This window comes from Spermophilus citellus (genome assembly GCF_964194105.1).
Source record: "Spermophilus citellus genome assembly, chromosome: 5".
Classification (NCBI taxonomy): Eukaryota; Metazoa; Chordata; class Mammalia; order Rodentia; family Sciuridae; genus Spermophilus; species Spermophilus citellus.
Genome location: NC_138186.1, coordinates 51,332,406 through 51,358,353, shown reverse-complemented (window position 1 = coordinate 51,358,353; position 25,948 = coordinate 51,332,406). Strand labels below are relative to the sequence as shown.

General features: G+C 40.7%; 1 protein-coding gene and 1 long non-coding RNA gene across 4 annotated transcripts in view; one reads left to right on the top strand and one right to left on the bottom strand.

The window, feature by feature from the left end:
- The window catches only part of LOC308650070, a 637,596-nt gene that overhangs the window by 271,743 nt on the left and 339,905 nt on the right, over positions 1-25,948 (top strand). The gene's annotated exons all lie outside the window — the stretch shown is intronic.
- BLTP3A (bridge-like lipid transfer protein family member 3A) overlaps positions 1-25,948 on the bottom strand; it is a 75,539-nt gene that overhangs the window by 7,089 nt on the left and 42,502 nt on the right. For both annotated transcript variants that reach the window (XM_081296299.1, XM_081296300.1), the window contains 11 exons: positions 25,353-25,523; positions 24,836-25,028; positions 17,096-17,182; positions 16,426-16,596; positions 15,643-15,782; positions 15,161-15,302; positions 14,715-14,908; positions 13,073-14,520; positions 5,373-5,569; positions 1,173-1,324; positions 936-1,086 (listed from right to left, as the gene is read on the bottom strand). In XM_081296299.1, coding sequence (XP_081152425.1) covers positions 936-1,086; positions 1,173-1,324; positions 5,373-5,569; positions 13,073-14,520; positions 14,715-14,908; positions 15,161-15,302; positions 15,643-15,782; positions 16,426-16,596; positions 17,096-17,182; positions 24,836-25,028; positions 25,353-25,523 — 3,046 coding nt within the window. The remainder of the gene's footprint in view (positions 1-935; positions 1,087-1,172; positions 1,325-5,372; positions 5,570-13,072; positions 14,521-14,714; positions 14,909-15,160; positions 15,303-15,642; positions 15,783-16,425; positions 16,597-17,095; positions 17,183-24,835; positions 25,029-25,352; positions 25,524-25,948) is intronic.

Below are 25,948 nucleotides of genomic sequence, written 5' to 3'. Positions count from 1 at the left end.
TTTTTAAAAAGCAAAAGGGTTCAGTGTGATGGCACATGCCTGTAATCCTAGCTACTCGGGAGGCTGAGGCAGAAAGATTTCAAGATCAAGGCCAGAGAGCTGGTCAAAGTGAAAAATAAAAAAGGGTTAGGGTTTAGTTCAGTGGTAGACCATCCCTGGGTTCAATTCCCAGTACTACAAAAAAAAAAAAAAAAAAAAAAAAGAAGAAGAAGAAAAAGAAAAAGAGAAAAGAAAGAGAGAGACAGAAGGATAGTATATCTATATACTAGGATATTATATAGTAGTGAAAATGAATGAACTATTGCTAATAACATAGACTTTCAAGAATATCATTTTTTTAATATTTATTTTTTAGTTGGACACAATATCTTTATTTATTTGTTTTTATGTGGCACTGAGGATCGAACCCAGGGCCTCACATGTGCTAGGTGAGCACTCTACCACTGAGCCACAACACCAGCCCTCATAGAAGCAAGAAGCAAACAACAAAATCACACATTGTGATTCCACTTGGAAAAAACTCAAAAACCTGCAAAGCTAAATAATATATTGATATAAACTCATGTGGAAAAATTATAAAGGTAAACCAAGAAAATTATAAACACAAATTTTAGGATAGTGTTTACCTATGACAACATAGGGACACAGGGACAGTGGAGAGGAAGATTCAGGAAAGGGACTCCAGGACTTCAAAGGTAATGTACTGTGTATTTATTAAACTAGGTATGCGTGCAGAGTTTCATCATTATTGTGTTTATGTTTATACCTAAAGAGACTTCATTGGGGTTTTTCCTCCCTCTAATGGGTGCTGAAGAAAAGGGCTAAGGGTTTGACATTAGGGCAGCTGCCCTTAGAACACAGGAACAGGTGCCAGTTAACCTCTGGTTGCCCTAGACAAAACTTATCAGTTCTGCTAGAATGGCAGCCGTCCTTACCTGGGCACTGTCCTTGTAGGAACTGCCAGAGTCCCACGGTGCCTAGCTGCTGCAGGGTCAGGTCCTCTGCTTGCAAGGCTACAGTCAGGTCCTCACCACGTACCTCAATCCCAACAGACACTTCATTCACCTTCAGAACCAAAACTGAGACCTGTCAAAGGAAACTCCCTGAGTTCTGAGTCCCACGCTTCCAACCCAGAGCCTACCCTTTACATCTAAGAAAGTGGAGCAGCTGACCGAATGAAGGACGAGGTCCTCACCACTGGGTGATACTGAACTGTTGGCCCCTGGGGAACGCTGGCCAAAACTATCTACAACAGGGCTCCCTTGAACAGCATCATCCAAGACACCTGGAAGGGATCCTGATGGAACAGATTCTGGACCAGATTCTGTGTGAGACAGACAACAAGAGAGTTCAAAAGTCAAAAAATTCTAGTTGAATACAACCTTTAAAAACAATGACAACTGTAAAAACAAAATGGTTATGGCACTTATGAGATAACTAGAAATTTGAAGACTAACTAGATATTTGATTAATTTAAGAAATAATTGCTTATTTTCAAAATCTCAACAATGGTTATTTGGTCACATGTATAAAAATCTGTAAATGGAAGTAATCTATCTGTTGATAGATGACTAGATAAATAAAATGTGGCACATCCATATAATAGAAGAGTATTTAGCCTTAAAAAGGAAGAAAATTCTAAATGGGCTAAGGAACTGAACAGACACTTCACAGAAGAAGAAATACAATCAATCATCAAATATATGAAAAAATGTTCAATATCTCTAGCAATTAGAGAAATGCAAATCAAAAACTATACTAAGATTTCATCTCGCTCCTGTCAGAATGGCAATTATCAAAAATACAGGCAACAAATATTAGCGAGGATGTGGGGGAAAAGGCATACTCATATATTGCTAGCAGGACAGCAAATTGGTGCAACCATTCTAGAAAAGCAGTATGGAGATTCCTCAGAAAACTTGGAATGGAACCACCATTTGACCCAGTCATCCCACTCCTAGGTTTATACCCAAAGGACTTAAAATTAGCATACTACAGTAATGCAGCCACGTCAATGTTTGTAGCAGCTCAATTCACAATAGCTAAACTATGGAACCAAACTAGGTGTCCATCAATAGATGAATGAATAAAGAAAATGCTGTATACATACTCAATGGAATTTTCCTTAGTTTTAAAGAAGAATGAAATTATGGCATTTGCCAGGAAATGGATGGCATTGGAGAAAATCATGCTAAGCGAAATAAGCAATCCCCAAAAACCAAAGGCTGAATGTTTTCTCTAATATGTGGATGCTAATTCACAATAAGGCAGGCGGCATTAAAGAAGAATAGCATTACTTTAGATTAGGTAGAGGGAAGTTATGGGAGGGGAGGGGAGGGAAGGGGAGGGAATGTGGGGATAGGAAAGACAGTAGAATGAAACAGACATTATTACTTTATGTATATATATGTGACTACGTGACCAATATGATTCTATAACATGTACATTCGGAAAAATAAGAAATTATATCCCATCTGTGTATGATATATCAAAGTGCATAAATGCATCATACTGACATGTATAACTAATTAAAACAAATAAAAAATTCTGACATTTACTATTGCCAACAAGAAGACTACAAAGAAGACCCTTAAGGGTATTACATTATGTAGAATAAGTTAATCACAAAAAAGACAAAACACTGTATAACTAATACTAATATCAGGTATCAGAACTCCCCAGATTTATAGACAGAGAGTAGAATGGTGGGTGCCACAGGCAGAAATGAGGAATAAATGTTTAATGAGTACAGAGTTTCAGATGTGCAAGGTAAAAAGTAGTCTGGAGACAGATGGTGGCGATGGTTGCCCGACAGTGAGAATGTACTCAGCACCACTGAACAGTACATTCATAAGGGGTTAAGACGGTCAACTTTATGTATATTTTGCCACAATTTTATGTGGTACTGTACCACAATATTTTCAATGCATAAATTGAAAATATTTATGGATAAAAATTATATGTTCGGGATCTGCTTCAAAATAATTTGGGATGAACCAGGAGCAGTGGTGCACACCTTTTTAATCTCAACAACTGGGGAGGCTGAGGCAGGATCCCAAGTTTAAGACCAGTCTCAACAACTTAGTGAGACCCTGTCTCAAAAAACAAAAGGGCTGGGGACATAGCACAAGTGGCACAGTGCCTCTGGGTCTAATCCCTAGTGCTGGAAAAAAAAATCTGATGGAGGGAAATAGGTAGTGGTATATACTAAATAAGAATGGTCATGAGTTCTTAATGCTGAAGCAAGGTAATGGCCATATGAGGGTTCAATATTTTATTCTGTCTACTTTTATACATGTTTAAATCTTTCCAAAGTTAAAAATAATTAAAACAAAGTAAACATGTGTATGCACAACCTACCTTAGGAAACAGAGCATTATCTTATTAAAACCAAAGCGAGGTATCACCTCACACCTGTCAGATGGCTATTATCAAAAAGATGAAAGAGCCAGACACAGTGGTACACACCTGTAATCCAAGCAACTCAGGAGACTGAGGCAGGAGGATTCCAAGTTCAAGGCCAACCTCAGAAATTTAGCAAGACCTCCTCTCAAAACAAAACCATAAAAGGGCTAGGGATATAGCTCAGTGGTAAAGCACCCCTGGGTTCAATCATGGGTACAAAGAAAAGAAACAGGTGAAAGAGTAATTAGTGTAAATGTAAATTAATACAGACATTATGGAAAACAAGATGGTGGTTCCTCAAAAAAACTAGAAATAGAGTTACCATATGATCCAGAAATACCACTTCTGGGTATATATCCAAAGGACTTGAAATCGCATGTTGAAGGTATATCTAAACTCCATGTTTACTATAGTCCCATTCACAAGAGATAAGTTATGGAATCAACCTGTATGTGCCCATCAACTAATGAATAGATAAAGAAAATATGGTATATGTACACAATGGAATACTATTCTGCTTTTCAAAGGAAGGAAATTCTGTCATTTGTGACAATCTGAAGAAACCTGAAGAACATCTGCCCAAATGAAATAAGCCAAGCACAGAAAGCCAAAACCCACATATTCTCACTTACATGTATAATCTGAAATAATTTAACACAAAGAATCAGAAAGCAGAAGGCTGGTTACCAGGGGCTGGCTAGTAGAGGGATGAAGAGATAGATGTTGGTCAAAGGACACAATGTTTCAGTTAGACCAGAGATAATGAATATGTTAGTTAACTCGATGCAAAACTTGACACTGTGTATGTCATAGCATCATTTTGTACCCCATACATGTACAACTATAATAAGTCAATATCTGATAAAAATAAATAAATAAAGGAAGAAATAGTACATTCTCTTTAGATGCTCTCAAGGGACTTTTTTTTTGTTTTTTGGTTTTTGTTTTTTAGAGAGAGAGAGAAAAAAATTTTTTAAATATTTAGTTTCAGTTTTCAGTGGGAAATTTTATTATTTTATTTTATGTGGTGCTGAGGATCGAACCCAGCGCCCTGCGCATGCCAGGCGAGCATGTTACCACTTGAGCCACATCCCCAGCCCTCAAGGGACATTTCAAGTCAATAAGCTAAGAGAACCAGTGTAACTTTTAGAGGAGATAGATTTAATTCCTAAAACTTACTCATTTTCTAAAGACAAAAAGCTTCTTTTTTTTTTTTTTTTTTTTTTAGAGAGAATGAGAGAGGAGATAACGAGGGGGGAGAGAGAGAGAGAGAGAGAGAGAGAGAGAGAGAGAGAGAGAGAGAGAGAGAATTTTTAATATTTATTTCTTAGTTCTCGGCGGACACAACATCTTTGTTGGTATGTGGTGCTGAGGATCGAACCCGGGCCGCACGCATGCCAGGCGAGCGCGCTACTGCCTGAGCCACATCCCCAGCCCCAAAAAGCTTCTTAAAAAAAAAAAGCTTCTAAATACTTTCCAACAATAATCTATATAGGCACAGTGGCACATACTCATAATCCTAGTGACTTAGAGGCTGAGGCAGGAGGACTGCAAGTTCAAGGCTAGCCTAGGCAATTTAATAAGACACTGCCTCAAAATAAAAAAAGAAATAAAAAGATAAGGGGATATAGTTCAGTGGTAAAACACTCTTTGGTTCAATCCCTAGTACTGAAGGAAAAAAAAAAAAACTCACACCATTGATAACAAATACAGAACTGATCCCCAAAATAACTACATAGTTCTAAGACTAATGATTTATCCTTTGATTTGGTCAAGTATTAAGTAATAACCTGGAAGATGTTGAGATAAAGCCAGAGCCACAAATCTACTAAATTTTTTCTCTTCTTTTTGTTTTGATTAAGAAAGTGTATATATTATGAAATCTCTGCTCCTCTTGAATCCCGTTGGCTTTAATACTGGCAGCAGAGAGAACCCCTTTGTATTTAGGCAACTTTGCTCCCACATACCAGACTCCAAGAGCATCACAAAGCTATCGCTGCCATCACTGTCCACTGAAATCCGGTCTTCGGGGCCACTGTTATCCAATGAGACACCATCAAATGACTGCTGAGATACTGTCCTCTTCATGGAGAAAAAGCGGAGCCGGGCAGCACCTCCACCCACTGGGGCTGCTGGGCCCTCATCTGTCTTAGCCATGGGCTCCCTGTTTAAGAAAAATAAAAACAAAACACATGTATGAAGATGAGAAAAAAAAAGAGAGAGAGAGAGAGAATAGCGTTACATTAGATTAGGCAGAGAGAAGTGATGGAAGGGGAGGGGAGGGGATGGGGGGATAGGAAGGATAGTAGAATGAAACAGACATTATTATTACTGTGTGTATATACGTGACTGCATGACCAATATGATTCTGCAACCTGTACACTCAGAAAAATAGAAATTACATCCCATCTGATTCAAATGTATGATATGTCAAGGTCATTGTATTGTCATGTGTAACTAATTAAAACAAATAAAAAAATACAAAAACATTTTAAAAAGAAAAAGAAAAACAAAACCACAAATGTGGCTTTGAAGATATGTTTGTTCCCACCCCAGCAATATGCTTCCCCTTCAGCTCAAATAGTTAATGTGAAGAGAAAACTTTATAGCTGCTATAAAAAGATGAAGTTATTTTTCACCCACTGGCCCTTCTGAATTACCTTATTCCAGTACATTTAGGTGTGTGAGCAGCTAATCAACATTAAATGTCAAAGTTATTCAGGGTCATCCCATACATAAGAGACAATATCTACCTACCAAACTGGTGCCACCCGGAGCCACCAGCATCCATTCTACATGTCCTTATTGAACAGCTTCTGTAAGCAAGGTACCACAGTACTAGGCACAAGGAAGAAGTGTAGGGTGGACAAATTGATGAATAAGACAGGCACAAGGAAGAAGTGTAGGGTGGACAAATTGATGAATAAGACGTTCTCAAAAGAATTTATAATCTGTTAGGAGAGAGACTTATGCATATAAACTTTATAGGGATTGTCATACATGACATAAAGAGAGGGACAGAAACACAAGCCTAAGGCTAGACAATATCAAAAGAGGAAAAGAACTGAGAAGGAAATCAAGAATGGCTTTGTGGGAGGAGATGGCATTTGAGGCGGTCCCTGAAGGACTGTGAAACAGAACAGAGCACTCCTCTCCTGCACTGCACAAAGGCACAGAGCCTGAGGCAAAATAAGACTGGGAAGTGTGCAGCCCAGCTGCTGGGAGGTTTTGTTGGGGAGAGCAATGGAAGATAAAGCTAGAAAGGCATGACAGTTGAAAAGGAACAGCTAAAGACCCTTTAATCCCACCCTCCCAGTTTACAGATGAACAGTCGGACCCATAGTCACAATTAAAGGTGGTATTATTATTATTATTATTATTATTACTATTAATAGGTACCAGGGATTGAACCCAGGGGTATTCAATCACATCCCCAGCCCTTTTTACTTTTATTTTTTTACTTTGAGTCAGGGTCTCTCTAAATTGCTGAGGCTGGCTTGGAACTTGTGATCCTCCTACCTCAGCCTCCTGAGTCACTGGGATTATAGACATGTGCCACCATGCCCAGTTGAAAGTATTATTATGAAAAACCCCAAGCCCCTAACTTCCCTGAAAGTGCTCTTCACTTTACCACAAAAATTGCAGCTTAAACTAAAGATTATATACGTCTCTGCCATTTCAGTACATTGAGATTCACAGAGACAGCACCCAGCCCAGTGAGAGCTGGACGGGCACTGGGTGACTCTGTCTCAAACTAAACTAAACACAGGCAAAGAAGATCCAAAGAGGCTGTGAGGCAAAATGTCATCATATGCATTCTTCATGAAAACATGCCAGAAGGATCACAAAAGGCAGCATCTGGACGGTCAGGCACAACGGTGCACACCTGTAATCCCAGCAATTTAGGAGGCAGGAGGATCACAAGTTCAAAGCCAGCTTCAGCAACTTAGCAAGGTCCGAACCAACACAGAGAGACCTGTCTCAAAATAAAAAAATAAAAAGGGCTGGGGACGTGGCTCAATGGTCAAGCACCTCTGGGTTCAATCCCCAGCACCAAAAAAGTAGCAGCAGTGGCAGCACCTGGGCTACTTCAGTTGACTTTCAGTTGAGTTTTCTAAGAAGTGTTCAGAGAGGTAAAAGACCATGTCTGCTAAGGAGAAAGGAAAATTTGAAGACATGACAAAGGTGTAAAAGGCCCATTGTGAAAGAGAAATGAAAGCCTACATCTCTTCTAAAGGGAGGTCTCCCTCAGTCTTCTTGTTCAGCTCTATCACCCCAAAATCAAAGGAGACCATCCTGGCCTAACCATTGACGATGTTGCAAAGAAACTGGGAGAGATGCGGAATCACACTGCTGCCCACGACAGGCAGTCTTATGAAAAGAAAGCAGCTGAGCTGAAGGAAAAACACACAAAGGACACTGCTGCCTACCAAGCTAAAGAAAAGTCTGACGCAGCAAAAAGGCAGCTGTCAAGGCTAAAAACGCTCAAGAAGATCAAGAAGGTGTAGAAGAAGATGATGATGATAAACAAGTTGGTTCTAGGAGTTGCTTTTTTTTTCTTTCCTTGTCTATAAAGCGTTTAACACCAACCATACAAAACTCATTCCTTTTAAAGAAAAAAATTGCAATGTAAGTATATAGTTAACATACTACCAAATGTGTCTTTCGGTGGCTCTGTCTTGGTAATACTTTCAACAGCTGTTAACCTTGCCTGGTACAGTATGGGGGTTGTACACTAGCATGGAATTGAAAGCAGGTTTTTGTTGTTACACGCGACAAATTAGTTCTATATGGAGACAATATAGTTTTTCATCTTTAGTTGTCCCGGATGTAGCTTATATGAAATAATTGTTCTGTTAACTGAATACCACTCTATAACTGAAAAAAATGCAGCTGTTTTGTTGACATCCTGAATGCTTCTAAGTAAGAAGAAGAGACAGAAATGTGTTAAACAGACAGGGTCAAGGACCCCCACACCAGGAGTTTAAAAAATGGAGTAGACAGCTTGTAATTGTAACTGGTGACTCCATTGGGGCCTGAAGGTATGTGCCTGAATCCTAAGCCAGTCTCTGAGGCAAAGCAGCACCCTGATAATATCCTGGTGTAACTGGACTCAAAGACACACTTCTTTAAAATCTCTAGCATATGGTTTCCAAGGCCACATAAAAAAAATAACTCCCCTCTAACCTTGTTATATTAAACCCCTAGATAACAGACATCCCTCAAACCCTCCTTCAGGCTTTTCCCCTACAAGAGCTCTGCTTTCTTTCTCTCTTTTTTTTGGGGGGGGAGGGGGGTTATCTGGGATTGAATTTAGGGGCACTTGACCACTGAGCCACATCCCAGCCCTATTCAGTATTTTATTTAGAGACAGGTCTCACTGGTTTGCTTAGCACCTCATCTCTGCTGAGGCTGGCATTAAACTCACAACCTTCCTGCCTCAGCCTCCCAAGTCGCTGGGATCACAGGAGTGCACCACTGCACCCGGCCTCAGCCCTTTTTTTATTTTTAGTTTTTTTAAAAAAATTTTTAGTTCTAGATGGACACCATACCTTTACTTTATAAAAAGTTTTTTATGTGGTGCTGAGGATGAACCCCAGTGCCTCACACATGCTTGGCAAGCACTCTACCCCTGAGCTACTACCACGCCCCCCCACCAGCCCTTTTGTATTTTTTATTTAGAGACAGGCTCTTACTGAGTTGCTTAGGACCTCACTAAGTTGCTGAGGCTGGCTTCCAATGTGAAATCCTCCTGCCTCAGCCTCCCAAGCCACTGGGATTACAGGCATTTGCCACCATACCTCACTCTTTCTTTCTATTACTTTAATAAATCCTGTTACCTTGCTCTCACCCTTTGTCAATGGATCTCATTCGTTGAATTCACGAGACAAAGAACACAGATCATCCCATCTCCTAAATACAAATTTTATTTTAAAAAATTATATATTAAAGTGTTTTGAAAACTGTAAAGTGACACATGGATTTATCATAATAATTGACTACGCTACACTAAGAAGTTCAAATGGGACCTGGGGGTGTAGCTTGGTTGGACAGCACCTTCCTAGCATTCATCAGGCCCTGGGGTTCCTTCCATCCCCAGCACCACAAAAAAATAAAAAGTTCAAAGAAAATTCAGGGAAGCATAAGGAAAATGCTTAGAGGTTTTAGAGTAAGGAAATGACAAAATCACACCTGTGTTTTAGGAAGCTTAACGTGGCTTTTTCAATGTAGAAACCAACACTTCACTAAAACAGTCCAATGTGGAAACAGATAGGAAAAGCTGATAAGAGATTCTCTAGAGAAGTGTGTCCTGGTGGCAGCATCAGCATCAACAGGGAACCTCTCAGAAACGCAGAATCTCAGCCCAATCTCATACCTACTGAATGAGAAGCCCTGGGAACAGGTCTCTGCAACCTGTTCAATGAGGACTTGAGGTGATTCTGATGCACACTCAGTTTTAAAAACCACTCATTTAGGAATTACGGTCAGAACAAGACAGATTAGTTTTAAGAGGCAAAGCACTAAAATGTTCACCTGGATGAGCAGGAGAATGCTACTATCCAAAGAAGAAAGAACTGATCTGGAGAGGGATACGAAATCAGTTTCATACATGTGAGCAGCTACCTCTGAGAGATCCAACTGTCTAGTAGACAATTTTAAATGAAGAGCAGGAGAAAGGAAGGAATTCAGGACAGAAAACAAAGCTTACAGCAGACGTAAGGAGATGAATAAAATAACCAAGAGAAAATATTCAAAAACATAGACTAATACAAACCTTCTAAAGTCTGGCAAATGCATCAAGAACCTTAAAAATATTTGCAGCATTTGACCCAGTATCACTTACAGACTTTTACTCTAAAGAGAGATTTAGATACATACAAATATGCAGAGTAAGGTTCACAAAAATAAGGACACTAAACACAGCATTAGTTCTACCTGAGAAAGACTGGAAACAGACTAACAGACCCCATAGATAATGAAATGGATGAATAAATTATAATATATACATTTGATAGAACATAATAATGCAATTAAAAATCATGTATTCAAATACCTAATAAATGAGAAAATATTTACAATAAAACATTAAGTGAACAAAGCAGGATGCAATGTTGTAGAAATAATATAATCCTATTGTAAAAACAGTATTTGTGTCCATATACAAGCATTCACATGGGCACACAGATTTAGATGGGTGTACAAATCAGGAAGCAAATAGACCTAAATGTAAATAGCAACTTTTCTGTGTGTGTGTGCTGGCGATTGAACCCAAGGGTACTTTACTACTGAGTTATATCCCCAGTCCTTTTTATTTTTTATTTTAAGACAGGGTCTTGGTAAGTAGCTGACCATCTTGCTAACTAGTGGAGGCTGGCTTCAAACTTGGAATCCTCCCACCTCGGCCTCCTGAGTATCTAGGATTGCAAGTGTGCATCACTACACCTGGCAAGAGCAGCTATCTCTATTTTCTCCTTTCTTCTTATCACCTACATCTTCAATACAATGAGCATAGATCACTCTTATAATTAAAAAACTAAAAATTAGGACAAAAGTGATCATAACAGAGCCATGATGGCGCACTCCTGTAATCCCAGCATTTTGGAAGGTGGAGGCAGGAGGATCACAAGCTCCAAGCCAGCCTCAGTAATTTAGCAAGGCCCTGGGCAACCTGGAGAGACTAAAAAGGGCTAGAGGGCTGGGGTTGTGGCTTAGTGGCAGAGCACATGCCTAGCATGCGTGAGGCACTGGGTTTCACGCTTAGTACCGCATACAAATAAAACAAAGGCCCATTGACAACTAAAAAAATTTTTAAAATAAAAATGAAAAAAAAAAAAAGAGCTGGGGATGTGGCTCAGTGGTTAAGTATCCCTGGGTTCAATTCCGAATACCAAAAAAAAAAAAAAAAAAGTGTTCAGAATATGGACAACCTTGAAAGTATTTACATTTGTAGGACAAAAAGAAAAGATCAGTCAAAAAAAAAAAAAAAAAAAAAGACTCCTTCAGAGAAATGAGAGTAACTGCAGTAATTTTCAATGTAGAAATCAACAATTTACTAAAACAGTCCACATGTGGAAACAAGAAAACCCGACTCCCTAGAGAAGTGGGTCCTGGTGGAAGCATCAGCATCAACAGGGAACTTCTCAGGGTTAAAAATGTTCAGAACGAGTAGCCCGGCAATGTTAACTGCCGCAGAGAAGTCCAGGAAAGGGCAGACTGAGGAAAGGCCATGGGTTTGGACAGATAGGAAGGCACTGTCGGTTTCACCAGAGCTTTTATCACACATCTTCCTGTGATAATTTTCACTTTCCCCATCTCGTTTATACGTTTCCATTTGAAAAGGCAGCACCTTCAGTCTTTGCCCCACCACTCACAAGTTGTATAAATCTTGAGCAAGTTTTTTTTAACCTTGCTGAGCCTGTTTCCTCATCTGTAAAATGGCGAGTGATATTAGTATCTTTCTTATAGGATTGTTACAAGAATTCTGTGGATTAATATTGTATGTAGGACAATGTCTGACACACAAAATACTTCAATCTAATATTATTACAACACTCACTCCTTTAAGTTTTCCTCTCTTCTTCCTCCTTGGCAATCTATCCTAGCAGGAAGATACTCATAGGCAATGCTAAGAGACCCACGTAAGATAATTCACTACATTCACTTCGAAAAACAGTTCTAATGCCACTGATTGTCATACCATGCTATCTAAATCACAAAGTGTCCCAACAAAGATTTCCTTTATTTCATTGTCTTTCCTAAATCCATAAGGAACCCATGGGAAAATTCATAATGCTCTCCTCTTCTAATGTCACATTTCTGTGTTTTCTCCCTATTGTATCTCTAGTACTTAACCCAGAGCCTACAACACAATAAGAGCTCAAAAAGTATTTGCTAGCTGGGCACAATGGTGCACACCTGTAATCCCAGCAGGTGGCTGAGGCTGGAGAATTGAGAGTTCAAAGCCAGCTTCAGCAAAAGCAAGGCGCTAAGCAACTCAGTGAGACCCTGTCTCTAAATAAAATACAAAATAGGGCTGGGGATGTGGCTCAGTGGTCGAGTGCCCCCAAGTTCAATCCCCAGTACCAAAAAAAAAAAAAATGTATTTGCTGCTTTCTTCTTACTCTGGCAGATGTTGGTAAGGTGTATCAGAAAGAACAAGTCCAAAGCCCCAGTTTTTCTACTAACAAGATAGAGAGAATCCATGAGCACATCCTCTCTTGAGCTTTAGTTTCCTCAACTATAAATGGGGGATAAAAATGTCTGTAGCTGGGCTGGGATTGTGGCTTAGCAATAGACCGTACACCTCATATGTGCAAGGCGCTGGGTTCAATCCTCAGCACCACATAAAAATAAATAAATAAAATTGTGTCCAACTACAACTAAAAAAAAAAATACCACTGAGAAGAATATTATACAGATACCAGCTATTGTTATCATAGCATATCTGTTATTAATAATTATGAATTAATGAAAGAAAAGATGATCTGATTTTAAGCAGCAATAAACAATGACTTGAAAACTGCCCAGTAAATGGGCCCACGTATGCATTCTCCTGGACTATGTGGTGCTTCAAAATGTAAAAGTGCATATAATAGGAGGCCTTGGGCCGAAGGGTCAGAAGTAGAGGAAGAGATGGAGTGAATGAAGGAGGCAGAGAACCACTCACTTGGTTGGGGGCAGGGACAGCATCTTGTGCATGGTGGAGGTCATTCGATCTCTGCCCAGACTGAAGGCATCCTTAGTCAGGGACACAGCTTCCTTAGTGAGGTCCATGGTGGCATGTAGAGCCTCCTTGGTGGCATCCTTGGTCATGTGAATAGCACTCGACAATTCTCCTTCAAGGTTCTTCAAGGGAACAGGCTCACCCTGTCCGTTCACAGCAATATCCCTGCCAGCTGTGGACTTCAATGGAGCTGGTGAGCTGGAGGCTTGGGCTCTGCTCAGTCTCTTGGCCTGGAGGGACTCAACTGCCTCGTGGCCTTTCCCTGCCAGCTGCTGTGGAAGTGGACCTGAGTCCTGTAATTCTCCGTTGCTCTGAGGCCTCTCATGAGATGCATCAAGATTGTCAATACTACTATTCTCCAGGACCTTCTCGGGGCTTGCTGGGCCCTGGTCTGAGGAGGCATCAGACTTCAGTTCCCGATCCTCTGAACGAGACAGCTCTGAATCTATGAGGCTGGTGGTGTCTGAACCTGCAGAATCAGCATCAACAGCCCCAGGGGCAGGATGCATGAGCAGAGCCACCTCAGCGCTGGGAAAGAGCACACCAATGCAAGCTGTCTGGTCCTGCAGGGGAGACCCTGTCATGGCCTCTGTATCCTTAGTCAGCTGCTCCTGAAGCTCCTGCAGCACCTCCTTCAGACGGAGCAGAGCCAAGTACTGGTAATGGTCCAGCCTCACACGGACATGGGCCGGGGAGTGTACAAGCACATGGACATCTGCTGCATCCTCCAGTTCTGTCACAGGCCCTTTGTTGTCCACACCATCACTGCCTTCTCTCAGAATTTCCATGACTTCTGTAAGGCCTGACAAACTTTTCAAATCATGCTCAGTCTTTGACCTCTGATGGGACACAGAATCAGGGATGAGGGCTTCAGAGTGAACAGGACTGCCAAAGCTGGCTGATGGTTTCAACCTCCCCTCCGAGGCCAAAAGGAGCCTTCGCGCCTGGGCCTGCTGCCAGCGGAGAGGTAGACAGGCCCAAACAGACAAGGGGAAGGGGGCCACAAAATTCAAGGTATGGCCTTTGAAGTTCTCTGTTCCCTCAAAGTCCAAGGAGATCTGGGTGAAGTGGATGGACCAGAGATCCTGGGAAGCCTTAGGCCTCTGGGGAGGGAGGGTACTAGGCTGAGGAAGGCGGGAATCCATCTGGAAGGCATGATGCAAAAAAAGCATGTGCAGAAGGCTAAAGCCACCCGGAACCTTGGGAAAGCGATCATAATTAGAATGGAAGAACTCGGCAGCAGCAAAACCCCGGAAGAGAGTCTGGAGATCTGGACAGCTACATTGTGGGGCATATCGTGTATTGGTGGCAATCATCCCTGATGAAGAGAAGACAAGAGCCTGGGGACGATGCAATTTTGCCTGCTCTCTCTTCTCCAGAGGGAAGTTCACCTTCAGAGAAAAAACACAATTCAGAATGACTCTCTGAGTATCTCAACACCCCACCACTAATACACATGCCAAGGATCATTTGGGCCGGGAAACTGTTTTTCTTACTTCCATGAGGAGAACAACTATGGATAACAGCCATGAGAAAAATGCAATTGTGGTTACCACAGGGGACAAAATTCCTACTCTCTCCCTACCTTTAACCGGAAGGCATCCAGTCGGATATCCAGATGTTCATCTTTCTGCCTTGAATCCTCCAGTTTATAAATAGCTTTGAACTGCTCCAAGCTACGGTATAAATCTAGGCAAAAGAGGTTTCCCCAGAGCAAGCTGACAGGATCCACAGTAAATGCCAAATCATTTAACTGAATGTAGAGGTTGGGACAGGGAACTGGAAAGCAGAGAGGAAAAGAATCATCATGTATGAAGTGGCAGCTAGACTCTTACTTACTAGCTAATGTTTGCTTCATTATCAAGACAGCAAAGATACACATTATGCAGGGCAGATTTTAACAAAGGTATACAAAATTAACTCAAATATCTAAACTCCTAATAACAAATGAGGATACACATAGTGGCCCTGAGTCTGAAAAAGGTGAAGAGCATGAGCTAGACAAAAGAAATGGCTGGTCCTGAGGCTCACCTGGAAGCTCCTGATTATCTGGGAAATAATACTCTGTAAACTCAACATGAATGGCAGAGACCTGAGTGGGTAAGCTGTGGAGTTTGCGACTGCAGGAAAGGAGTGTAGATGGCTTCTTACTTGGCTGTCCAGCTGTAGAAACCTAAGCAATCACAACTTACTGTTAGCATCAGTAGCAGTCCCCAGAATAGAAGTCAATTCCTGAACTGTCCTGCCTAAGCCTGGCACAAACATATTCCAGGCACTCTCTCCGCCTTCCACTAGCCCCAAGGTAATTTTTTCAGCAGGTGGTTGAGTAGGGCATTCCAAGGAAAGCTGGGACAAGTCCTAATCTCAGTAACTATGCTCAAAAAGACCCCACTGTCATTCTACCCAGAATAAGGCAAACGGTCCCTGGATTCTACAACTTTGGTCACACTGTTCCAGTTGCTTTCCAAATGAACTTTCCAGCCCTTTCCAAACATGTTTCCCCACTTCCTCACCTGGTGGATGTCCAGGTCATCCACTCGTACAACCATGCAGCTAGAGCGTAAGCGATTCCAGGCCGGAGGCCGAAAAGCAGCCTGACGTCCCCCAGAGGGACACTTCTCAAGAAGGTTCTTTCGAGGACTAGAGAGAGAATCTAAATAAAAATAAGAAAGTGGGAAAGAAAATGATATATTGTCAACTCTCATTATTAATGGAACTAGAAAAGTAAGCCGGGCATGGTGGTGCATGACTGGTCCCAGGGACTCTGAAGGCTGAGGTCCTGAGCAAAATAATAAAAAATAAAAAAAGAAAGAAAAGAAAAGCAGAAATCTTAAGATCATTAATGCTAACAGCAGGAAAGAGCACAAACTGGATGGAACTCAAAAATGTTCTCCTGCAGACCAAGGTAACAGTGTTGTTTTTGTTTTTGCAGTTCTGGGGATTGAACCTAGGACTGCTCTATCACTGAGCTACAGTCTCAGTCCTTTTTAGTTTTGTTTTAAGACAGGGTCTCACTGTGCCCAGGCTGGTCTCAAACTTACAATCCTCCTGCCTTAGGCTCCCAAGTAGCTGGGATTACAGGCCTGTGCTACTATACCTGGGGATAACAGCTTTCTGAATAGAGATGATGAGAACTTCTCTTTAACAGTACAGCTATCCCTGGGGACAAAGAAAGTCACTAATGTCACTCCATGGGACACAGTTGGTTTAACTAGCTACTCCACTGTTCTATCTGCACTGGTTATTCCAAGGTGAATGGTTAAGAGGCTAAGAACTGGAGTCTTCCAGTTTTTTACCTGCTTTCCTCCGGAAAGGGGAGTCTACCCCCAGGTGCCAGGGTGGTTTCAGACCAGTCTCTTCATGCCATTTCTCCATTTTACTCTGAAATTCTATCACAAGCTTCTGAGCCCAATGTCCTCGGGTCTCCATGGCCTCACAGTGCCGTACCCAATGTTTGCAGCTATCACCTGTACAACAAAAAAGCAGGAAGATTTTAGCCCAAGACCATGATCCAATGTTTCCGTTTTCCCTTCCTGTCAGAAAAATCACAGTGCAGAATCTGACCCCTCATTCCCAATCCAGAATTCTGAAATAAGGAAATATTATCCAGTGAGAGCTCCCAAGTTCATCTGGACTCCATATGTGATTTTTCCTAAGGATCGTTAAGGGCAGCAGCTGACTGCTGCCATCCTTAACTATGAATTACTGGAGAGGATCTAACTCTAGTGGAGATCTAGGGCTGAGGGGAGAATCAAAAGCAACATCTCAGACACTGCTCCACCCCCAACTTCCTCTCCTCCATCACTAAGAGCAGATCATCCAAGTTTCCAAAAGATGCCCTGACACCTCTGAGTATGTGCTGTAATCCCTGGAATGCTCCTGCTGGGCAGTCAGGAATGAAACCAGGAATCTTCCCTCAATATTTTGGGCCATGCTAGAATTGACCCCATTCAGATTTCTCCTAACCTGCCCAGTGGAAGGGGTAGTAGTCAAATGCCATCTTGCGGAAGGTAAGCTGCATGGCACCACCCATGAGTCTATTTGCAGAGATACCTATGAAAGAAAAATACAGATGAATAGCACTGGAAGGAACAAAGAAGCCTAACTACCACCTGAAGCACTTAGAAGTCCTCTGGAGCCACCTCCAAATCCCAGCTGGGAACACAGTGCAGCTGAAAGGACATGATGCCAGGTGACTTGCAAGCCTGCAGCCTTCTTCTGTTAAGCTGCAATAGCCCATGGACATGCTCTAGAAGATCCAAAAAAAAAATAAAGTATATTCCATTGTCTCTGTAACTGGCTGCCAGATTTCCAGAAAAGCCAAAGAAAATAAAAAATTGATTCAGGAATTCTAATACTAGGTTTCCCACAGACCCACTCTACAACCTGGACTGACTGGTTCCCCCGACCCTAAAAACATTGTCCTTCAATACAACATCTGGAAAAATATAACCAAATCCTCCCTGCTCCCCTCCTCTGCCCCCCCCCACACACAAAAATACCCATATTATTTCTTTTCACATCCCGGTCTCATAGCTAAAGCTATGATATTAGACAATCACTATATGCAGTACATACAAAGTACCATGGAACACTGAAACATGCAACATTATAAGATAAAAATATATTATTTTGTAGGTAAACTGGAATTTCTATCAGCAAGTCAAAAATTACATAATGTTTACCTTAGAATTTATGTTAAATTCTTATGAATGAACTTCCCATGTTTCTATCTTATCTAATTAGACTAAAAAACTGTAAAAGTAGAAATTATTTCTTCCACACATTATATGGTCCACCCTTTTGTGCACTTCCACCCTGTACCCTACGATTGTACCTAGTCTTGTAACTAACAGATGCTACTTGTAACTAGTAGACGATAAGAGGGAAGAAAACAACACAGAAATGAGTCAAAGGAATCACCATGCAACCTTTAGGAATAAGCCAGGATAGCTTCAACAAGTAGGTCATTTCCTCCAATCTAGATTTTGCCATCCCAAATTCTGGACTAATCATCCTCCTACCAGGTGAAACACCTACACCAGAATTTCTGTTTCTCAACTTTTTTTTTTTTCATAATGACCTCCCCTAGATTTTTGTTTTTGTTTGTTTGGTTGGTTGGTTGGTTGGTGCTGGCAATTGAAATAGGGATGCTTTCCCATTGAGTTACATCCCCGGCCCCTTTTACTTTTTATTTTGAGACAGGGTCTCACTAAGTTGCTTAGGGCCTAAGTTGCTGAGGCTGGCCTTGAACTAGTTATCCTCCTGTCTCAGCCTCCCAGGTTGTTGGGATTATGGACATATACCACCACACCTGGCCTAAGGAGACTTTTTAGACATTTTTTTCCTAATTGTCCCCCACCATGAAATTTTAATTTCATAGGTATATTATACACATGTATAATTCTCAAAGTTAAAATCACAAAGTTAAAATCACACTTATAATATATATGTGTGTATATATGTATATACTTCAGACATACAAAAAATACATACAAAACATTTTCTTTTTCAGTCTAGGGTAAAGAAACAGAATAACTGTTTTAAGCTAAATTAAATATTTTAAATATATTAATGTTCAACTTAAATTTGTAATTGTGCTGATAAAATGATTATTTACTTATATAAACTGTAATGTAACAAATTAGCTATGCAAATTAGCAATATATAAACACATAGCAGCAATATAATAAAACTTTTAATTATTAAAAATTATTTCAGCAAAAGTAAAAATTTTAATTTCTTAAAATTATCTTTAGTGGTTGGGGTTGTAGCTCAGTGGCAGAGCACTTGCTTAGCATATGTGAGGCACTGGATTCAATTCTCAGTACTGCATATAAATAAATAAAATAAAAAGGTCCATCAACAACTAAAAAAATTTTTTTTAATGCTAAAAAAATTATCTTTAGTGAATTCAATTTTAACTTTTGTTTGATACAAGAAAAAACTTTTAAATTAGCCACCAGAGATTCATTCAGATATTGTCAACATTTTTCCTTTGTAGCACTTGACTAAATTAATAAAAAGGCTAAATTTTGTAGAATTAAATAATAAAACAAACTGTTTCATTTAATATTTTCATTTAATTCTCAAAGTTAAAATCACAAAGTGAGGATCACAAATAAATAATACTAGTAAGTAGCCAATGGCAGCCAACAGGTACTTGTAGGCATCTCTTGCTGTATGACCTTGAGATGGAGCAGTGGATTAAAATAAAGTCCACTGATCGCAGCCATCTACTTGCCATAGTTTATAGTACTGATCTTCCATTCTGTATACCATTCACAAACTCAAAATCAATGCTGCTCATGAAAACCCAATGAGAGAAATACTAAGGAATAAAATTGTGTCAGGTAGGGTTAAGTTTTGGAAGACCACAAACCATTGTTGTTTCTAAGATTTCCCTACTTCCCAAACCCAATTTTCAATGTCCATAATAGGCAAATATCAAGACAAAAAGTAGATTAGCGGTGTTTAGGGCTGCAATTGTTCTGAAATTGATTATAGTGATGGTTGTACAATCCTATGAATAATATTAGAAATAATATTAGAAAACTAAAGTTTGTTGTATAATCTAAGTGGATGAATTTATGGTATGTGAATTATATCTCTTTTTACCTGGAGGTGACCATGATCTCAACTAAAAATGCCTGACCTAGGTTACTACAGGAACAAGGTTCAAACCCCAAGCTCCCTTTGTTGGGCTATCTACAACTAAAGGGACAAAAAGCTACATGGTCTGAGTGTATTGGAATAGGAACTAGAATTAAAATCAAATATAATTAATAATTACCATCATACCTAATATGTGAACACATAAATCATTCATAAGACATAATGATAAAAAATTCTCCAGTGAGCTGATAGGAAGAAGAAATAGCCAGGCCTTAAGAAAGAGAAACAGCTTGGACTTTGGCAACTTATTATGTCTGTCTGTCTGTGCCTCTGTGTGTGTGTGTGTGTGTGTGTGCGCGCGCGCGTGCGCGCGCTCGCATGTATTAAGTTGAGAGTGTAACTCCAACTAGAAAGCTTCCCTAGCATGAATGAGGTACTGGGTTCTATCCCCAGTAAAGCAGGGGTGGGGTGGAGGGGCCTTTTGGTTTACAGGCTTTATCCTGAGGAAAAACAGTTTAGGGGAAAAAAAAAAAAAAAGCAGGTGATTTTCTCTCTTTTCCTAATCCACTGCCAACCTGTAAAGCTGCTCCACTTTCATCTTAAGACATAGTGTTGGCAAGCTGCTCCTCCTGGGTCCTCTCTTGCCCTGAGGGAGCACTCTCTTTCCTTCTCACTTCAAACAGGAAGGCAGGCACTGGCAGATGGCTGGGATCTGCTACAGCAGCAGAGGGTGCTGTAGCAGAGGGTGGAAATCCTATTTCATCTTTTGGGGACTCGACTGGGATCCACCAGAAGGCATGATCTCTGTCCTATGTACACCTTGTCCTCGACACCCACCAAATGTCACCGTGGACCTCTGGAATGCCATGATATACAAAATGCCCAGACTACTAATGGTCATATAGATGGAATCCAAAACAAAATTCCCATCTACTGGGTTCCCTTAGATAGGCCTCTTTAGAAGGACCTGACTGCCATTCCCTTTCGATACCTCTTTTCAGTCTGAGGTAGCCAGAGTAATCATTATCCCTTGCCCCTAATGGCAATTGGGGGCATTTCTTAGGGGGAAATAAATGAAATAGAATAGATAACAAAACAAGTTAAGGAAACAAGTTAAAGAAGCTCGATAATGGCTTCTCTAAATGTAAAGACCATTCCATGAGATTAACCTGTAGAAATGTCCCAAACATTCCAGCCAATATCTTTGTCCCAGAGTGGCAAGGAAGGGGAGGTGGGCCAGATTTGAGGGAAGTATACAGACTTAAGGGCTAACCAATAGCCTTGGCACTTTCCCAATTCCTGTTAAGCATAGATTTTGACCAATAGCCTTGGTACTTTTCCAAGACTTGATTAGCACAGATATTGACAAATTCCCCTACCCCTTGGCTACATAAGCCATAGACTAGTTCATGTAAGTGGAAACCTGTGCTGGGTCTCCTCTTTCCCTGAGGGAGCTCTGTCTCTTTTTTTCTCACTTCACTAAGTGCTACTCTTTTACACTCAAAAAAAAAGGAAAGAAAGAAAAAGAAAAACAGTGCCAGGGCTGGGGATGTAGCTCAGACGCAGAGGCAGAGTACTTTCTTACCATGTGCAAAGCCCTGGGTTCAGGTCTCAGCACCACAAAAAAAAAAAAAAAAAAAAAAAAAAGAAAAGAAAAAGGAAGGGCTGGGGGTTGTGGCTCGGTGGTAGAGTGTTCATCTAGCACATGGAAGGCCCTGGATTCAATCCTCAGCACCACATAAAAATAAATAAAATAAAGGTATTGTATGGGCTGGGATTGTGGCTCAGTGGTAGAGCACTCGCCTAGCATGCATGAGGCACTGGGTTCAATCCTCAGCACCACATGAAAACAAAATAATATGTCCACCTAAAACTAAAGATACATAACTAAATAAATATTTTAAAATAAATAAATAAAGGTATTGTGTCCAACTACTTCTAAAAAATAAATATTTTTTTAAAGGAAACAAAAAAGAAAAAGGAAGAGTGCTACCCCACTTCAAGTCAAATTGACCCCACTGACCCAACCAGTTTTCTATCATTTCACCTCTAATAACAAGGGATAGGTGAACTTGTTAGTCAGCAGCGCCAGCACCCAGTTATCAGCTCCATTAGGAAAAAGGCAGTAGGTATTGACTTCAATAGTTTCTACAGCAGCAATGCCCTAAGAACTTTCTATGACAATGGACATGTTCTATGGTTTATAGATTATATCAAGCACTTGAAATGTAGTTAGTGTGAATGAAGAAAATTTTATTTTAATTAAAATTAAAACAAGTTCTTTTCTTAAAATATTTATTTTTTAGTTGTAGGTGGACACAATAGCTTTATTTCATTTTTATGTGGTGCTGAGATCGAACCAAGTGCATCATACATGCTAGGTGAGCGCTCTACCACTGAGCCACAACCCCAGCCCCTAAAACAAGTTCTTCATTTAATTAATTTCATGTGGCTGCATGTGGCTAGTGACTACTGCATCACAGAACAACTCCAGAGAATATGAAAGTCCTTTTTAAATATATTTTTTTTCAGTTGTAGTTGGACACAATACCTTTATTTATTTATTTTCATAAATAAATATGGTGCTGAGAATCGAACCCAGGGCCTCGCTTGTGCTAGATGAGTGCTCTACCACTGAGCCATCTCCCCAGCTAAAAAAGGACTACCCTATTTAAAGTCCGTTTTTTAACCACTGAGTTTTCCCTTCCACTTTCTCCCCAAATCCAAGGAAAGAGTCAAAGTTACAAAAACTCTCCCTACTCTCATCCATGTTATCTAAAAGCATCTCATCCAGAACTTCCTTAAATTCCCAAATGGATTAATTTAGTTTACTAAGTAAGTGGTAAGGCTACAGTTATCCACATGGTAGGATTATAGGACCCTGGCACTTAAAAGAGGACAATGCTATACACCCCTTATTATCAAGCAATACAATTAAATTCTCAATAATGTACTCTTTCTTCTTTTGTTTGGGGTTGGATACCAGAGATTGAATTCAGGACCACTCGACCACTGAGCCATATCCCCATATTTATAGACAGGATCTCACTGAATTGCTTAGCACCTCATTTTTGCTGACGCTGGCTTTGAATTCATGATCCTCCTGCCTCAGCGTCCTGAGCTGCTAGGATTACAGGCATGCACCACCATGCCCGGCTCAATAATGTACTTTTATTTTTTTTGGCACTGGAGATTAAACCCAGGGTGCTTAACCACTGAGCCACATCCCCAGCCCTTTTTTTATATTCTACTTAGAGAACAGGGTCTCACTGAGTTGCTAAGTACCTCACTAATCTACTGAGGCTGGCTTTAAACTCGAAATCCTCCTGCCTCAGCCTCTCAATTTCTGGGATTACAGGTATGTGCCACCATGCCTGGCTTCAATAATGTACTCTTAATTAAGATTTCTGAAAGAATTAAAAACAAACAAAAAACTGGGCTGGAGCTGTAGCTCAGTGGCAGAGTTCTTGTCTAGCATATATGAGGCACTGGGTTCCATCCTCAGCACCACTTAAAAAAAAAAAAATAAACAAATAAAATAAAAGCATCCTGTCTATCTACAACTACAAAAAATTCAAAAGGAAATAACCACACAAAATGATAATCGTTTCAGTAACAAACTTCCAAAATGAGTGGGTTACAAATTATTTCCTATGGTGCCCAAAGTGATCTCTTTTTTTTAATATAATATGTACTCTTTTTTTTTTAAGAGAGAGAGAGAGAGAGAGAGAAAGAGAGAGAGAATTTTTTTTAATATTTATTTTCCAGTTTTCAGCAGACACAACATCTTTCTTTGTATGTGGTGCTGAGGATCGAATCCAGGCCGCACGCATGCCAGGCGAGCATGCTACCTCTTGAGCCACATCCCCAGCCCCCCAAAGTGACCTTTATGCTGTCATTGTTCCTCTCTTCCCTCTCAAAATGGGCGTAGAAGATTGAAATTATTTCAAGATCAAGGAATAACCAAAGGAGGCAGTACTGCTTGGCAATCCCAGAAAGAAAAAAAATAGGTAGGTCTCCCATGAAAAGTGAGTCTAGGTCCCATTGTGAAGCAGATAGAGCCTTCAGAGAAAAGAAGGCAGCAAGAGTCTGCCACACTTACGCATCAAAAACCAAGAACCGGCAGCACAGGGGGGAACCCAGGCAGGGTTGAAGAAACAAGTAGCAAACTGATTTCACCAAGGCTAATAAATGTCAATTACTTTTTTCATTATGAATAAATATATTCTGAATAAATATATGTGCATGTGATACCAATTGATCTAAATATGACAAGAACAGAGCATAACCTCCCTTCTTGGGAAGAGCACACTTCCATACGATATATATTCAAATTGACTCAAGAGTCTCAAAATTTTGGGGCTTGAAGTATATAGTTCAGTAGTAAAACATAAGCTTGGTATATGCAAGGCCCTGGATTTGATTCTCAGCTCCACAAAAAAAAAAAAAAAAAAAAAAAAAAAAAAGAAAAAGAAAGAAAGAAAGAAAGAAAAAAAGAAAAAGACAGGCTGGGGATGTGGCTCAAGCGGTAGCGCGCTCGCCTGGCATGCGTGCAGCCCGGGTTGGATCCTCAGCACCACATACAAACAAAGATGTTGTGTCCACCAAAAACTAAAAAATAAATATAAAAAATTCTCTCTCTCTCTCTCTCTCTCTCTCTCTCTCTCTCTCTCTTTAAAAAAAAAAGAAAAAGAAAAAAATCTGAAAACTCTAAGGTTTTCTATTATTGAATTTACTTTTGTAACCTCTGACACTAGTAGTTTTCAACCTCTGGCAAGCCATCAGCCTTGCCCAAGGGATTCTGGGGAGGAAAAAAAAAAAGTTCACACTGCTGAACTCTCTACCCTTGAAGATTCTAATTTAGTGGGGTGTGGGGCAAATCCCAACATCTGTATTTTGATACCTATGACAGGTGGCTCACTGTACCTTAAAGGCTGAAGAGCAATGCCTCATACTAACAAAGCCACGATTAGCCATGCCTGTGATTAAGGAAGATGACCAAAGGGCTCCACAAGGTCTTTAAAAACAGCCTCATCCCAGGTTGTGTCCAGAGCTAGACAGTGATGTGGACCACCCAGGCCTCATGAGTACCTGGATCCCGGGACTGGCTATCATCACAAATGTGCAGGTCCAGGCGGGAGATGAGCAGATGGTAGGAGGACTCTTTCACATCAAATTTCTCAAAGTACTGGCTGAGCCGGCTGCTGCTGCTGCTGCTGTTTCCCTGGCTGCCACCAAATGCCTGGGCCCAGGACTGCTGGGCACTGGGAGGAGGTGGAGTGATCTATATGTGACAGAAAAAAACAAAAAATCAAGAATCCAGACCCTGAAAGGCTCCTTTGTATGTTTTCTTTAATTAGCCCTGCCCAAATAAATCCATAGTTTAGGAAGATGCCCCTTTCCTCTTCATTGGCTAGCACTGTAAAATTGACACACCAATGGAGAGGACAAATGAAATATCAGGTGCAAGCCAGCCTATGAGCATCTATCAGTAAATGATAAATCCCCCAAATAAGCCAATAAAGTCTCAATTCCACCTACACTGATACAAACAGATCTGGCATGCCATCTCCCCAGCCCCACCAAGGGGGCCCATTTGGTCTCCAACCTGGACAGGTTCAGGGGCCAGGCTCTTTCTTTGCTGGGCCGACTTCTCCATGGCCTCACTCAGAGATTCGGCATACTTCATCATGGCCTTGAGCTGTGAGTCCGTTAACACCCAGAGCAGGTCATCCAACAGGAACATCAGCTTGGAGGCTATCACATTACAATCTTTGGTCTGAGAGGGTCACAGAGAACACGGGTTTACCACTTTGTATCATTCTATCTCCTCAAATTGACTGGCGTCTGATCAGTTTTAAAGAGGTGCCTTTCGGTCTCCAGGATAAAAGAATAAAGCACTTTGAAAAGACTATTTCTTAAAAAACTACTTCAGTTTGCTGATTAACCATCAACTGTGAAGTGCCTTGTCAGTGTGCCCATACATAAACATTGTAGTTTTCTTTCTTTTTTGGGGGGGAGGGGCAGGGAGGGTCACCAGGGATTGAACCCAGGAGTGCTTAACCATTGAACCACATCCCCAGCCCTTTTATTAGAGACAGGGTCTCACTGAGTTCCTTTGTGCCTCACTAAGTTGCTGAGGCTGGCTTTGAACTCGCAATCCTCCTGCTTCAGCCTACTGAGCCTCTGGGATTTTAGGCGTGC